This window comes from Scyliorhinus canicula, chromosome 14 (genome assembly GCF_902713615.1).
Source record: "Scyliorhinus canicula chromosome 14, sScyCan1.1, whole genome shotgun sequence".
NCBI lineage: Eukaryota > Metazoa > Chordata > Chondrichthyes > Carcharhiniformes > Scyliorhinidae > Scyliorhinus > Scyliorhinus canicula.
In genome coordinates, this window is record NC_052159.1 from 159,563,726 (window position 1) to 159,578,947 (window position 15,222).

Genomic DNA, 15,222 nt, shown 5'->3' on the forward strand with positions numbered 1-15,222 from the left:
GTGGCAGCGGGGCGAGGGTGGCAGCGGGGCGAGGGTGGCAGCGGGGCGGGGGGCAGGGGCGAGGGTGGCAGCGGGCGAGGGTGGCAGCGGGGCGAGGGTGGCAGCGGGGCGAGGGTGGCAGCGGGGCGAGGGTGGCAGCGGGGCGAGGGTGGCAGCGGGGCGAGGGTGGCAGCGGGGCGAGGGTGGCAGCGGGGGGAGGGGGGGGCGGCAGTGGGAGAGGGCGGCAGTGGGAGAGGGCGGCAGTGGGAGAGGGCGGCAGTGGGAGAGGGCGGCAGTGGGGGGAGGGTCCCAGCGGGGGGGGGTTGCCAGCGGGGCGAGGGTCCCAGCGGGGCGGAGGGCGGCAGCGGGGTGAGGGTCCCAGCGGGGGGAGGTTGGCAGCGGGGGCGAGGGTCCCAGCCGGTCGAGGGTCCCAGCCGGTCGAGGGTCCCAGCGGGGGGAGGTTGGCAGCGGGGGCGAGGGTCCCAGCCGGGCGAGGGTCCAGCCGGGCGGGTCCCCAGCGGGGGAGGGTCCCAGCGGGCGAGGGTCCCAGCGGGGCGAGGGTGGCAGCGGGCCCAGCGGGGGGAGGGTCCCAGCGGGGCGAGGGTGGCAGCGGGGGGAGGGTCCAAGCGGGGGGGAGGGTCCCAGCGGGGGGAGGGTGGCAGCGGGGGGAGGGCGGCAGCGGGGGGGAGGGCGGCAGCAGGGGGGAGGGTCCCAGCGGGGGGAGGGTGGCAGCGGGGGCGAGGGTCCCAGCGGGGCGAGGGTCCCAGCGGGGCGAGGGTGGCAGCGGGGCCAGGGTCCCAGCGGGGCGAGGGCGGCAGCGGGGCGGGGGTTGGTGCGAGGGGCGCAGCGGGGCGAGGGGCGCAGCAGGGTGGGGGTCGGGGCGAGGGGTACAGCGGGGCGAGGGGTACAGCGGGGCGAGGGGCACAGTGGGGCGAGGGGCACAGCGGGGCGAGGGCTGGGGCGAGGGGTACAGTGGGGCGAGTGTTGGTGCGAGGGGTACAGCGGTGCGAGGGCCGCAGTGGGGCGAGGGCCGGGGCGAGGGTTACAGTGGGGCGAGGGTTGGAGCGAGGGGCACAGCGGGGCGAGGGGCACAGCGGGGCGAGGGGCACAGTGTGGCGAGGGCCGGGGCGAGGGGTACAGTGGGGCGAGGGTTGGTGCGAGGGGTACAGCGGGGCGAGGGGTACAGTGGGGCGAGGGTTGGTGCGAGGGGCACAGCGGGGCGAGGGTCGGGGTGAGGGGCACAGCGGGGCGAGGGTTGGTGCGAGGGGTACAGCGGGGCGAGGGTTGGTGCGAGGGGCACAGCGGGGCGAGGGCCGGGGTGAGGGGTACAGTGTGGCGAGGGTTGGTGCGAGGGGCACAGTGTGGCGAGGGCCGGGGCGAGGGGCACAGTGTGGCGAGGGTTGGTGCGAGGGGCACAGCGGGGCGAGGGCTGGGGCGAGGGGTACAGTGTGGCGAGGGTTGGTGCGAGGGGTACAGCGGGGCGAGGGCTGGGGCGAGGGGTACAGTGTGGCGAGGGTTGGTGCGAGGGGTACAGCGGGGCGAGGGCCGCAGTGGGGCGAGGGCCGGGGCGAGGGGTACAGTGGGGCGAGGGTTGGTGCGAGGGGCACAGCGGGGCGAGGGCCGCAGTGGGGCGAGGGCCGGGGCGAGGGGCACAGTGGGGCGAGGGCCGGGGCGAGGGGCACAGTGGGGCGAGGGCCGGGGCGAGGGGCACAGTGGGGCGAGGGGCGGGGCGAGGGGCACAGTGGGGCGAGGGCCGGGGCGAGGGGAACAGTGGGGCGAGGGCCGGGGCGAGGGGCGCAGTGGGGCGAGGGCCGGGGCGAGGGGCACAGTGGGGCGAGGGCCGGGGCGAGGGGCACAGTGGGGCGAGGGCCGGGGCGAGGGGCACAGTGGGGCGAGGGCCGGGGCGAGGGGCACAGTGGGGCGAGGGCCGGGGCGAGGGGCACAGTGGGGCGAGGGCCGGGGCGAGGGGCACAGTGGGGCGAGGGCCGGGTCGAGGGGCACAGTGGGGCGAGGGGCGGGGCGAGGGGCACAGCAGGGCGAGGGCCGCAGTGGGGCGAGTGCCGGGGCGAGGGGTTCAGTGGGGCGAGGGTAGGTGCGAGGGCCGCAGCGGGGCGCGGGCCGCTGTGAGGCGAGGGCCGCAGAGGGGCGGGGGTCGGTGTGAGGGGTACAGCGGGGCGAGGGCCGCAGTGGGGTGGGGGGGGCGGTGTGAGGGGTACAGTGGGGCGAGGGCCGGGGCGAGGGGCACAGCGGGGCGAGGGCCGCAGTGGGGTGGGGGGCGGTGTGAGGGGTACAGTGGGGCGAGGGCCGGGGCGAGGGGCACAGCGGGGCGAGGGCCGCAGTGGGGTGGGGGGCGGTGTGAGGGGTACAGTGGGGCGAGGGCCGCTGTGAGGCGAGGGGCACAGTGTGGCGAGGGCCGCAGAGGGGCGGGGGTCGGTGTGAGGGGTACAGCGGGGCGAGGGCCGCAGTGGGGTGGGGGGGCGGTGTGAGGGGTACAGTGGGGCGAGGGCCGGGGCGAGGGGCACAGCGGGGCGAGGGCCGCAGTGGGGTGGGGGGCGGTGTGAGGGGTACAGTGGGGCGAGGGCCGGGGCGAGGGGCACAGTGGGGCGAGGGGCACAGTGGGGTGGGGGGCGGTGTGAGGGGTACAGTGGGGCGAGGGCCGCTGTGAGGCGAGGGGCACAGTGTGGCGAGGGCCGCAGAGGGGCGGGGGTCGGTGTGAGGGGTGAGGGCCGTGGCGAGGGATCCTGCTCCCAGTGGCTTCTCTGCATCCCAAGTTCTCAGTGTTGCAGTGAGAAAGAATTCTACTGTTTCTCTGTTTTTGACCAATTCCTTCTGAAACCTTTCATTCCGCAGGTCCTGCAGAATATTCTGGAAATAGAGTGCGATTATGCGGAGGAGCTAACGGTACTTCTGTCCACGTTCCTGAGACCTCTGCAAGCCAGCGATAAGTGAGATTAGTTTCTGTGACTTTGCTTGTGGTGTTTTCTGATGTTATGTTTCAGCATTGTGATATCTGTGAGGTCCTTGCTTGCTGTCCATCCACTTTGTAGAGACAGTGAAATAAGGGCATTTAGAAATCTCCATTGGGAGAAAGTGTAGGTCAGTCAGCACAGACTAAATGGGTTTTAGTGCGATTTAGGGTACAGATAGCAGAGTTTTGGACAAGCTCAAATGTAAGGAAGGTGGGTGGGTGGCCCAGAGATCATCGGGATATCTGTGTTTGGGGATGGTTAAAGCGCGGAGAAGGATTTCAGCAGAAGAGGTGGAGTAATGTTGGGGAGTGGAGTAGATGGTCTTGGCGATAGAAAAGGCACAGCTCTGTGGCAGTGAATGGAGTCAATGTCTTGACCCGATGTTTAATCAGAGGAAATTATGGTTCGTCTGGGCTGATGTCTGAAAGCAATCTGAAGCTATCAAATGGTCCCAAAAATCCGACAGGCTCATAGATGTCCTTTGGGGAAGAATGACTCCCTGACCCAGTCTGGGCCTGTGACTCCAATCCCAAATCTGTATTGTTGACTCTGAAATGTAGCAGTTGTAGGAAAACCATGCGTCAGGCTGGTTAATGATGGGTATAAAAGGAGTCCTTGTCAATGGCAACCACATCCCAAGATTCAGTTTTGCAAATTTGTACTGGTGGTGATATAAGTGTGTCATATATATATATATATATATATATATATCAAGTTAATGCTGTGTTTTGCTGTTTACAGATTGAGTTCTACTGACATGGGATGTCTGATGGGCAACCTGGAGGACATTTGCTCTTTCCAGCAAATCCTTGTTCAGTCTTTAGAGGAATGCACCAAGTGAGTAATCCTGGGAAGGGCAAGAATCAGCCCATTGGAGGTATTTGGTGAGATGTAGATAAGAAAATCAGGGGTTCAACAATCTCGTGCTTCTACCCATTGCGTCCAATGTAACTTTCTCGTAGGCATGAAACTATGGTTTCCTATTGCACTCGGTTTTTGAGTGGCCCCAATGTTTCATTAAAATCCCAGGGAGCGTGGGCTACAATTGCTCTGTCTTCAACAGACATTCTGTCTGAGCACAGCTTTCTTGTTGGTAAGCAGAAATCCTGGGATTTTCTATCTCCTCACCCAGCAAGTGATTATTCCTCTCGCTTAGCACAGCATGTGTGACAGGATTGCAAGCTGAAGGGTTTAAAGAATGACTTGCAGTTCTATAGCTTGTCATAAACGCTTTAATCACAGAAAATGGTTCATCTTCAAGGTCTAAGAACATTCTTGAAGAATTTGTGTTATTTTTTGAAGACACTGTCCCTTAAAGGGTTATTGCAAGGATTCTGGTTGCTGCTGTTCTGGGAAATGAGAGTGTTTTACCAGAAAAGGTAATGAAGCAGTTTTAAAGAAGCTGGGAACCTCTTGGCCCAGGTGGACTGTTTACAAAAGGGTCACATGGTGGTTTGTGGATTTTAAAAATGCATGCAAATAAAACTGAGATGGGCAACACGGTGGCCGAATGGTTAGCACTGCTGCCTCACGGCGCTGAGGTCCCAGGTTCGATCCTGGCTCTGGGTCACTGTCCGTGTGGAGTTTGCACATTCTCCCCGTGTCTGCGTGGGTTTTGCCCCCACAACCCAAAGATGTGCAGGGTAGGTGGATCGGCCGCGCTAAATTGCCCCTTAATTGGACAAAATAATTGGGCACTCTAAATTTATGTTAAAAAAAGAAAAAAAAACTGAGATTTAAAAACTGTTTTTGGTTTTGGAGGAGGAAAAAGATCAACAGCTTGGGGTAAAGAACACATGAGCTCCTGAATCCCCAGGCCCAGCCCCGAGTCAGAGATTGAATGGAAGTTGCTCCAAAATTGCTCGAGGTTCTGAAACAGACAATGGTAAATTTTCCTCGAGTCCACCTGGAATGCAGTGCAAGAGCCTTTGATTCTTTTGCAGAATCAGCGCTGAGAAACGAACTGGACACTATGGACTCCGCTGTTTATCCTTCCGTTGAATCATTGACAGAATTCCTGGTGTGCATATGTGCGTGCGTATTTGCAAGTATGCCCTCCCTCGGTTCTGACCTTCCCTCTTAACTGCTGGTTGATGTCTCCAGTGTTGGGGCACAGCACTATGACAAGGAGTCAATAATAAATGCTCTTGCCAACCATCTCCACATCCCATGAATTAATCAAAGCCTGTCTGATATCAGAGTGAATCATTCCTCACATCGAGTTGTTGTGTTTTATTCTAATTTTAATTAGTTGATTGATCCTAAAATGTTTATTTAAAACCGTTTTTAAAACAAATGTCTGCTTGCTTTGTGCCTCTTTTGCTTTGTGTACACAGATTACCCGAGTTCCAGCAGAAGGTTGGAGGATGCTTCGGGAACCTAATGTCCCAAATGAAGAGTTTGTACCTCGCTTACTGTGCCAATCACCCCTGGGCTGTCCACGTCCTCACACAATTCAGGTATCTGATTGATTCTCGTGTCCAGGGCAGCAGACATTCCAGTTCACAGGCCCCAAAATGTGCAAGGGATTTGGCAACGCTGGGGGTAAGTGTTCAGATTTCACACTCCACCTCTGAACATCACCCAGTTGGAGCAGATTACTTCTGGATGTACTGGTGTGCTGAGCATGTGTGCCATGCTCAGTACTTGTCTGTGCTTTAGTTTTGTCCCAGGTTAATTTCCATATTCCGCCAACATTTGTGTGGCTCACTAAACCAGGCATAACCTGCGGAGCTGGGCTCACTAAACCAGGCATAACCTGCGGAGCTGGGCTCACTAAACCAGGCATAACCTGCGGAGCTGGGCTCACTAAACCAGGCATAACCTGCGGAGCTGGGCTCACTAAACCAGGCATAACCTACGGAGCTGGGCTCACTAAACCAGGCATAACCTGCGGAGCTGGGCTCACTAAACCAGGCATAACCTGCGGAGCTGGCGGCCTTGTTAATAAAAACATATCAACGGAAATAATCTGATGGTGGGTCTTATGGGGCTGTGACTATCCTTTGGCAGCTTGTTCCATTGTGGGATTGGTCTTGGGAAGAAAGATTGTTGTTGCACTCTCTCGGGAACAAATGGTCTTTGTGATTTGTGCGGATGGCTATCTCGTGTTTTGTCAGAGGGCACTGGGGACGTGTTTCTGTCGATTCTCACAAACCTGTTCCATGGTGAACAGACCAGGGTCAGTCTATTTTTCTATCACCTTTGTCGCTCAAAATCTTTCATCACAGATGTGAGCCTGGTGTTTTTCCCAAACTGAATTGTGCGACATGTCATTGGATCGCTTCTTTCTTAGTGATATCTCTGTGATATCTCTCACCGTGTAAGGATTCCACACAAAACGGCTTGTGTGGTGTGTGTGCCATTGTTTATCTGCAGTTCTCCAACAAGGAGAGCACGCTAGCACAGTGGGTAGCACTGTGGCTTCACAGCGCCAGGGTCCCAGATTTGATTTCCCCGCTGGGTCACTGTCTGTGCAGAGTCTGCATGTTCTCCCCGTGTCTGCGTGGGTTTCCTCCGGGTGCTCCGGTTTCCTCCCACAAGTCCAAAGACGTGCAGGTTAGGTGGATTGGCCATGATAAATTGCCCTTAGTGACTAAAAAGGGTAGAAGGGGTTATTGGGTTACTGGGATAGGGTAGAAGTGAAGGCTTAAATGGGTCGGTGCAGACTCGATGGGCCGAATGGTCTCCTTCTGCACTGTATGTTCTATGTTCTAAGGGATGTAAGACAGGTGAACTTATCCACAAAGTATTTTAGCACAGGAAGAGAGATTTTTGACTCCCCTTTAGTGAATTTGCAGCCCTCACTAGGGTGGATTTTATGGCCCAGTTCCTGCTCTATGGAGCGATTGGTAACTGCTATTGATTCAGCATCAGTCATCACTTGTGGAAAGGTATCCCATAATCCCACTAAATCTTCGTGAAGACATTTCTTGTAATCGTCATTGTGAACTGGCTGCTCCTTTCAGGAACCCCTGCCGTTGTTTTATCCGTTAATGGTTGTTCTGTTTACCGTGCCTCATCCTTTTATTTTAAACACCTTTACACAACACCTCTCAATCCTAAACACCTAGCAAACACACTCCTCAATTCTAAACACCTCTATTAAACACCCCTCAAGGGCAGCATGGTGGCACAGTGGTTAGCACTGCTGCCTCATGATGCCGAGGACCCAGGTTCAATCCCGGTCCCGGGTCACTGTCCATGTGAAGTTTGCACATGTTCTCCCCGTGTCTGTGTGGGTTTCGCCCTCACAACCCAAAGATGTGTAGGGTCGGTGGATTGGCCACGTTAAATTGCCCCTTAATTGGAAAAAATGAATTGGTTACTCTAAATTTATTTTTAAAAAAGATAATAAATAAATATAACACCTCTCATCCTAAACACCTTAATAAAACACCCCTGGGGTCGCACGGTGGCACAGTGGCTAGTGCTGCTGCCTCATGGCGCCAAGGACCCAGGTTCAACTATGGCCCCGGGTCACTGTCTCCCCCTGTCTGCGTGGGTTTCACCCCACAACCCAAAGATGTGCAGGGTAGGTGGATTGGCCATGCTAAATTGCCCCTTAATTGGGTACTCTAAATTAAAAAAAAACCTCCATAAAACACCCCTCAATCCTAAACACCTCCATAAAGCACCCCTCAATGCTAAACACCTCCATAAAGCACCCCTCAATGCTAAACACCTCCATAAAGCACCACTCAATCCTTAACACCTCCATAAAGCACCCCTCAATCCTTAACACCTCAATACAACACCACTCAATCCTTAACACCTCCATAAATCACCCCTCAATCATTAACACCTCAATACGACACCACTCAATCCTAAACACCTCAATACAACACCACTCAATCCTTAACACCTCCATAAAGCACCCCTCAATCCTTAACACCTCAATACAACACCCCTCAATCCTAAACACCTCCATAAAACACTCCTCAATCCTTAACACCTCCATAAAGCACCCCTCAATCCTAAACACCTCCATAAAACACCCCTCAATCCTAAACACCTCCATAAAGCACCCCTCAATCCTAAACACCTCAATACAACACCCCTCAATCCTAAACACCTCCATAAAGCACCCCTCAATCCTAAACACCTCAATACTACACCACTCAATCCTTAACACCTCCATAAAGCACCCCTCAATCCTAAACACCTCAATACAACACCACTCAATCCTTAACACCTCCATAAAACACCCCTCAATCCTAAACACCTCCATAAAACACCCCTCAATCCTAAACACCTCCATAAAGCACCCCTTAATCCTAAACACTTCCATAAAACACTCCTCAATCCTAAACACCTCAATACAACACCCCTCAATCCTAAACACCTCCATAAAGCACCCCTCAATCCTAAACACCTCCATAAAGCACCCCTCAATCCTAAACACCTCCATAAAGCACCCCTCAATCCTAAACACCTCAATACAACACCACTCAATCCTAAACACCTCCATAAAGCACCCCTCAATGCTAAACACCTCCATAAAGCACCCCTCAATCCTAAACACCTCAATACAACACCACTCAATCCTAAACACCTCAATACAACACCCCTCAATCCTAAACACTTCCATAAAACACTCCTCAATGCTAAACACCTCAATACAACACCACTCAATCCTAAACACCTCCATAAAGCACCCCTCAATCCTAAACACCTCCATAAAGCACCCCTCAATCCTAAACACCTCAATACAACACCACTCAATCCTAAACACCTCCATAAAGCACCCCTCAATCCTAAACACCTCCATAAAGCACCCCTTAATCCTAAACACTTCCATAAAACACTCCTCAATCCTAAACACCTCAATACAACACCCCTCAATCATAAACACCTCCATAAAGCACCCCTCAATCCTAAACACCTCCATAAAGCACCCCTCAATCCTAAACACCTCCATAAAACACCCCTCAATCCTAAACACCTCCATAAAGCACCCCTCAATGCTAAACACCTCCATAAAGCACCCCTCAATCCTAAACACCTCCATAAAACACTCCTCAATGCTAAACGCCTCTATAAATCACCGTTACTCATCTTAATTTGAGAGAATTGCAGGATTGAATGTAAGAATTTGGGGCATCCAGGTAATGGGTCCAATATTATTTTCTCTTCAGTGAGGAGTTGGGCGAATTTATGGAAATGAAAGGAGCAACAAGCCCCGGGATTCTCATGCTGACTACCAGCCTCAGCAAACCATTCATGCGGTTGGACAAGTACCCAACATTGCTGAAAGAACTGGAACGACACATGGAGGTAAGAAATTTTACCTGCTAATAACGGACAGCAGTGAAATACTCCCTCCTCATCCTTCGTTACTCTGAGTTGTATCAGCACAGGATCCTGGTGAGATGCCGATTCAGGCATTGTTCTGTTTAAAGCTACTCGCCCCTGTCCAATACAGTATTGTTAATTTCAATTGATGACAAATGAACAAGTGATTCCCTTGTGTATCGTTCTGTCAGGTTTGCTTGTCTATGTATTACTTGCCCTATGGTTATGGTCTGTGTGTCAGATAATGGAGATGAGTTCCAAGATGAAGTTTATGGCTCTAATTCCTAAGATAACCAAGTGTCACTTTCCAGGTGACTGATGTGTCCATTTGTCTCTACCTGTAGGAATACCACCCAGATTGGCTTGATATTCAGAGGTCCATGAATGCTTTCCAGAGTCTCTCGGTAAGTGTTAACGTGAATCCCTGCCTTTCTTTTGGTGGAATTGTATTGCAATCTCTTAAAAGCAAATTACTGCGGATAAGAGAAAATGCTGGAAAATCTCAGCAGGTCTGGCAGCATCTACTGAGATTTTCCAGCATTTCCTCTTTTGGTTTGTAATCTGTTACTTGGCTGTACTTTCCGAAACCTACACAGATCGCTTTCTGTGTAAATGTGAAAAGATGTCATTTGTTTCTCTGTTCTGTTGTTTTGTGAAATAATTCAAAATGAATGAAGAGGTCTAAAAACTCGAATATGAAGCAGTCAACAACTGAAACCACCAGTCGATCAATCTGTTTCTTCAGAATTATTAAATTTGAAGTCCCAATCAGTCAGTTAAGTTTTGTAAATACAAGCTTTCTGATCTTGTATTCACATGTACCAAAGTCGACTTCCATCTTTAACGCACCTGGTCCAGCCCAGTGGCCACTGATTGACTGGGCCCGCGGCTGAGCTAGCAATACAGCGGGGGGTGTGTGTGTGCGTGGGTGTGTGTGTGCGTGGGTGTGTGTGTGCGTGGGTGTGTGTGTGCGTGGGTGTGTGTGTGCGTGGGTGTGTGTGTGCGTGGGTGTGTGTGTGCGTGGGTGTGTGTGTGCGTGGGTGTGTGTGTGCGTGGGTGTGTGTGTGCGTGGGTGTGTGTGTGCGTGGGTGTGTGTGTGCGTGGGTGTGTGTGTGCGTGGGTGTGTGTGTGCGTGGGTGTGTGTGCGTGGGTGTGTGTGTGCGTGGGTGTGTGTGTGCGTGGGTATGTGTGTGCGTGGGTATGTGTGTGCGTGGGTGTGTGCGTGGGTGTGTGTGGGTGTGCGTGGGTGTGTGTGGGTGTGGGTGGGTGGGTGTGTGTGTGTGGGTGTGTGTGCGTGGGTGTGCGTGGGTGTGTGTGTGTGGGGGGGGGGTCATCTTTTTAACGTTGCACGGTGTGCTGGACACCCGAATGATGTACATTTACTTTTGTTTAATTAGTCACAGTGTCAAGAAGTGCGGAAAAAGAAGGAGCTGGAGCTTCAGATACTGACAGAAACGGTCCATGGTTGGGAAGGTGACGATATCAGGTCTCTGGGAAATGTTATCTACATGTCACAGGTCATAGTGCAATGTGGAAATGAGGTAACTTTCCCTCCTTATGATTTTCATCCTTTCATCAGTACTGACCATTAAAAGTTAAAGTTTCTCCACCTTATTTGGCGGATATTTTGGGGCCAGGCATCCTGCAGTCACTGACAAGAGAATGAACCATGGGTCAGTCCCAGTGATATAGGCCTGGCACTGCCCACAGAAACAGCAGGCCCGGCCTCATGGGGTCCAGCCTTCCTGAGGGGGGGGGGGGGGCAGCCTTGCCCGCTGTGCCGCAGGGAACCTGCCACGGAGTCGGGCAACGGGGGACACGGCCCTGCCGACCCAGAAACAAGGGGTGTGGCCACGAGGGCCTGACTATGGGGGACCTGCTTGATGACTGGGAGTCAGGACCTGATCACTGGGCCATGGAAACATAGTCCAGTGCTGACTGCTTGTCCATGGGCGCACATGCTTTACCCGTCCACGGGGGACCCGGTCCTTAACGCTTGGCAACTGATGCCCAGTCCAGCCCTGACCGCCCGCCAACTGGCAAGCGGCCCCTGTGCCGCACATTCCGACATGTTTGGTGCTGGGGACCTGGAAACGAGGACCAGGTCTGTCCAACCACATTTTCCCCATTTTCTCTCCCGCATAAACAGAAATTTGGAGTTCAGTTCTACATCCTTGGTTTTGTTGGAGGGGAAATGGGAGATGCTCCATCCAACTCCCTCCGTTATTCAACCGAGGATGAAATGTTCCCCAAGGTTTTTGAAAGCCCCAGTGAATTTCTAGCGCAGTTGGGGGGGGGTGGTTTGTGATCGTCCGGGGTGGGGGGGGGGGTTTGTGATCGTCCGCATTCACTCCCTCAGCTCGGCAAAAAACCTTCCCAACAAATCTTCATTTCCTGTGTCCTTCGAGAGTCTCTGGGTGATGAATCGGAAACTCCTGATGGGCAAATCTTTCCAGCAATAGTTCACTCTGTCAGCCACTGTTCTAATGTGGGGTTACAGTTGGGAAGCTGCTTTCGCATGATTCTTTTCAAATGATTTTCTTTCATTTAATTTTTCAGGATAAGTGTGAGAGATATTTCCTCCTCTTCCCACATGTTCTGCTCATGCTGTCTGCCAGTCCCAGGATGAGTGCTTTCATTTATCAGGTGAGAGGGAATCTCACTCATTACTTGAGCATCGTAAGATCAGAAAATATTGGGGGCAGCACGGTGGCCTAGTGGGTTAGCCCTGTTACCTCACGGCGCTGAGGTCCCAGGTTCGATCCCAGCTCTGGGTCACTGTCCGTGTGGAGTTTGCACATTCTCCCCATGTTTGCGTGGGTTCGCCTCCACAACCCAAAGATGTGCAGAGTAGGTGGATTGGCCGCGCTAAATTGCCCCTTAATTGGAAAAAATGAATTGGATTCGGTATTGGAGGAGGGGATTGGGCAGTGGGTGAGGGGATTGGGCAGTGGGTGAGGGGATTGGGCAGTGGGTGAGGGGATTGGGCAGTGGGTGTTGAGGGGATTGGGCAGTGGGTGAGGGGATTGTGCAGTGGGTGTTGAGGGGATTGGGCAGTGGGTGTTGAGGGGATTGGGCAGTGGGTGAGGAGATTGGGCAGTGGGTGAGGGGATTGGGCAGTGGGTGGAGGGGATTGGGCAGTGGGTGTTGAAGGGATTTGTGTCCACACTTCCTGGAATCCCAGAGGGAGAGGTTGGATGAGGGAGAGGGTGGGTGAGGTGGAGGGTGGGTGAGGTGGAGGGTGGGTGAGGTGGAGGGTGGGGGAGAGGGTGGGTGAGGTGGAGGGTGGGTGAGGTGGAGGGTGGGGGAGAGGGTGGGTGAGGTGGTGGGTGAGGTGGAGGGTGGATGAGGGAGAGGGTGGAGGATTGGGCGGGGGAGTGGGTGAGGGAGAGTGCGTGAGTAAGCATGTCTACCTCACTCTGGTTTCTCACCTCATCACCATACACACAGCCACTCAAAGTGGGTGAGGGTGAGTGAGCTCCCTGAGAGTGGCAATGAGCCAGACACCGACCCTCGTATACTCCACTCATAGAATCCCTCATAGAATCCCGACAGTGCAGGAGGAGGTCAGTCACACATCAAGCCTGCACCGACCCTCTGAAAGGGCATCCCACTCGGCCCATGCCCCTGCCCTATCCCCATAATCCTACCTAACCTTTTGGACACTAAGAGCAATTTATCATGGCCGATCCATCTAACCTGCACTGGACTGTGTCTTTGGACTGTGGGAGGAAACCGGAGCACCCGGAGGAAACCCACGCAGACACGGGGAGAACGTGCAGACTCCGTCCGCACAGACAGTGACCCTAAGTTGGAATTGAATCTGGTCCCTAGCACTGTGAGGCAGTAGTGCTAACCACTATGCAACTCTGCCTTCCATTTTTTCAGTAATTACTCTTGTTTTAAACTTAACACTTTATTGTTATGACATTACTTTGTTTTTGCTCAGCAATCGTTTTTCTTAATACCTCAACTTGGTTTTGAAACTCAGTTTAATGCGGCAAACCTGTGGCAGGATTCTCCGTCCGCAGCACCAACACCCCCGGGATTCTCCGTCCGCAGCACCCCCGGGATTCTCCGTCCGCAGCACCCCCGGGATTCTCCGTCCACAGCACCAACACCCCCGGGATTCTCCGTCCGCAGCACCAACACCCCCGGGATTCTCCGTCCGCAGCACCCCCGGGATTCTCCGTCCGCAGCACCAACACCCCCGGGATTCTCCGTCCGCAGCACCAACACCCCCGGGATTCTCCGTCCACAGCACCAACACCCCCGGGATTCTCCGTCCGCAGCACCAACACCCCCCGGATTCTCCGTCCGCAGCACCAACACCCCCCGGATTCTCCGTCCGCAGCAGCCCCGGGATTCTCCGTCCGCAGCACCCCCGGGATTCTCCGTCCGCAGCACCCCCGGGATTCTCCGTCCGCAGCACCAGCACCCCCGGGATTCTCCGTCCGCAGCACCCCCGGGATTCTCCGTCCGCAGCACCCCCGGGATTCTCCGTCCGCAGCACCAGAACCCCCGGGATTCTCCGTCCGCAGCACCCCCGGGATTCTCCGTCCGCAGCACCCCCGGGATTCTCCGTCCGCAGCACCAGCACCCCCGGGATTCTCCGTCCGCAGCACCAACACTCCCGGGATTCTCCGTCCGCAGCACCAACACCCCCGGGATTCTCCGTCCGCAGCACCAACACTCCTGGGATTCTCCGTCCGCAGCACCCCCCGGGATTCTCCGTCCGCAGCACCAACACCCCTGGGATTCTCCGTCCGCAGCACCAACACCCCCGGGATTCTCCATCCCGCAGCACCAACACCCCCGGGATTCTCCATCCCGCAGCACCAACAGCTCCGGGATTCTCCGTCCGCAGCACCCCCGGAATTCTTCGTCCGCAGCACCAACACCCCCGGGATTCTCCGTCCGCAGCACCCCCGGGATTCTCCGTCCGCAGCACCCCCGGGATTCTCCGTCCGCAGCACCAACAGCCCCAGGATTCTCCGTCCGCAGCACCCCCGGAATTCTCCGTCCGCAGCACCAACACCCCCGGGATTCTCCGTCCGCAGCACCCCCGGGATTCTCCGTCCACAGCACCCCCGGGATTCTCCGTCCACAACACCCCCGGGATTCTCCGTCCGCAGCACCAACAGCCCCGGGATTCTCCGTCCGCAGCACCAACAGCCCCGGGATTCTCCGTCCGCAGCACCAACACCCCCGGGATTCTCCGTCCCGCAGCACCCCCGGGATTCTCCGTCCGCAGCACCAACACCCCCAGGATTCTCCGTCCGCATCACCAACACCCCCGGGATTCTCCGTCCGCAGCACCAACACCCCCGGGATTCTCCGTCCGCATCACCAACACCCCCGGGATTCTCCGTCCGCAGCACCAACACCCCCGGGATTCTCCGTCTGCAGCACCAACACCCCCGGGATTCTCCGTCCACAGCACCCCCGGGATTCTCCGTCCGCAGCACCAACACCCCCGGGATTCTCCGTCCGCAGCACCCCCGGGATTCTCCGTCCACAGCACCCCCGGGATTCTCCGTCCACAGCACCCCCGGGATTCTCCGTCCGCCAACCGGCCAATGGGGTTTTCCATTGTGAGCAGCCCCAAGCGTCGGGACGTCCCTGGGCTGCCGGCGCAACGGAGAATCCTGATGGCAGAGAAAACCGACAGCGGAGAATCCCGACAGGAGTGAATCCCGACGGCGGAGAATCCCGACAGGAGTGAATCCCGATGGCCAATCCACCTACCCTGCACGTCTTTGGGTTGTGGGGTGAGACCCACGCAGACACGGGGAGAATGTGCAAACGCCACACGAACAGAGACCCAGGGCCAGGATCGAACCCGGGTCCTCGGTGCTGTGAGGCAGCAGTGCTAACCACTACGCCATTGTGCCGCCCTCATCAGTGCTGTGAGGCAGCAGTGCTAACCACTGCACCGCCGTGCCACCCTGTCCTTTCTGATGCTTCTTAAATCCGACCT

General features: G+C 55.7%; 1 protein-coding gene across 11 annotated transcripts in view; it reads left to right on the forward strand.

Moving 5' to 3' along the window:
- arhgef7b (Rho guanine nucleotide exchange factor (GEF) 7b) overlaps window positions 1-15,222 on the forward strand; it is a 147,172-nt gene that overhangs the window by 71,646 nt on the left and 60,304 nt on the right. For all 11 annotated transcript variants that reach the window (XR_005463188.1, XR_005463189.1, XM_038818208.1 and 8 more), the window contains 7 exons: window positions 2,830-2,924; window positions 3,690-3,785; window positions 5,285-5,407; window positions 9,086-9,224; window positions 9,587-9,646; window positions 10,640-10,783; window positions 11,802-11,888. Coding sequence is in view for 9 of the 11 variants with exons in the window: in XM_038818208.1 (XP_038674136.1) it covers window positions 2,830-2,924; window positions 3,690-3,785; window positions 5,285-5,407; window positions 9,086-9,224; window positions 9,587-9,646; window positions 10,640-10,783; window positions 11,802-11,888 (744 nt within the window). In the remaining 2 variants the exon portion in view is untranslated. The remainder of the gene's footprint in view (window positions 1-2,829; window positions 2,925-3,689; window positions 3,786-5,284; window positions 5,408-9,085; window positions 9,225-9,586; window positions 9,647-10,639; window positions 10,784-11,801; window positions 11,889-15,222) is intronic.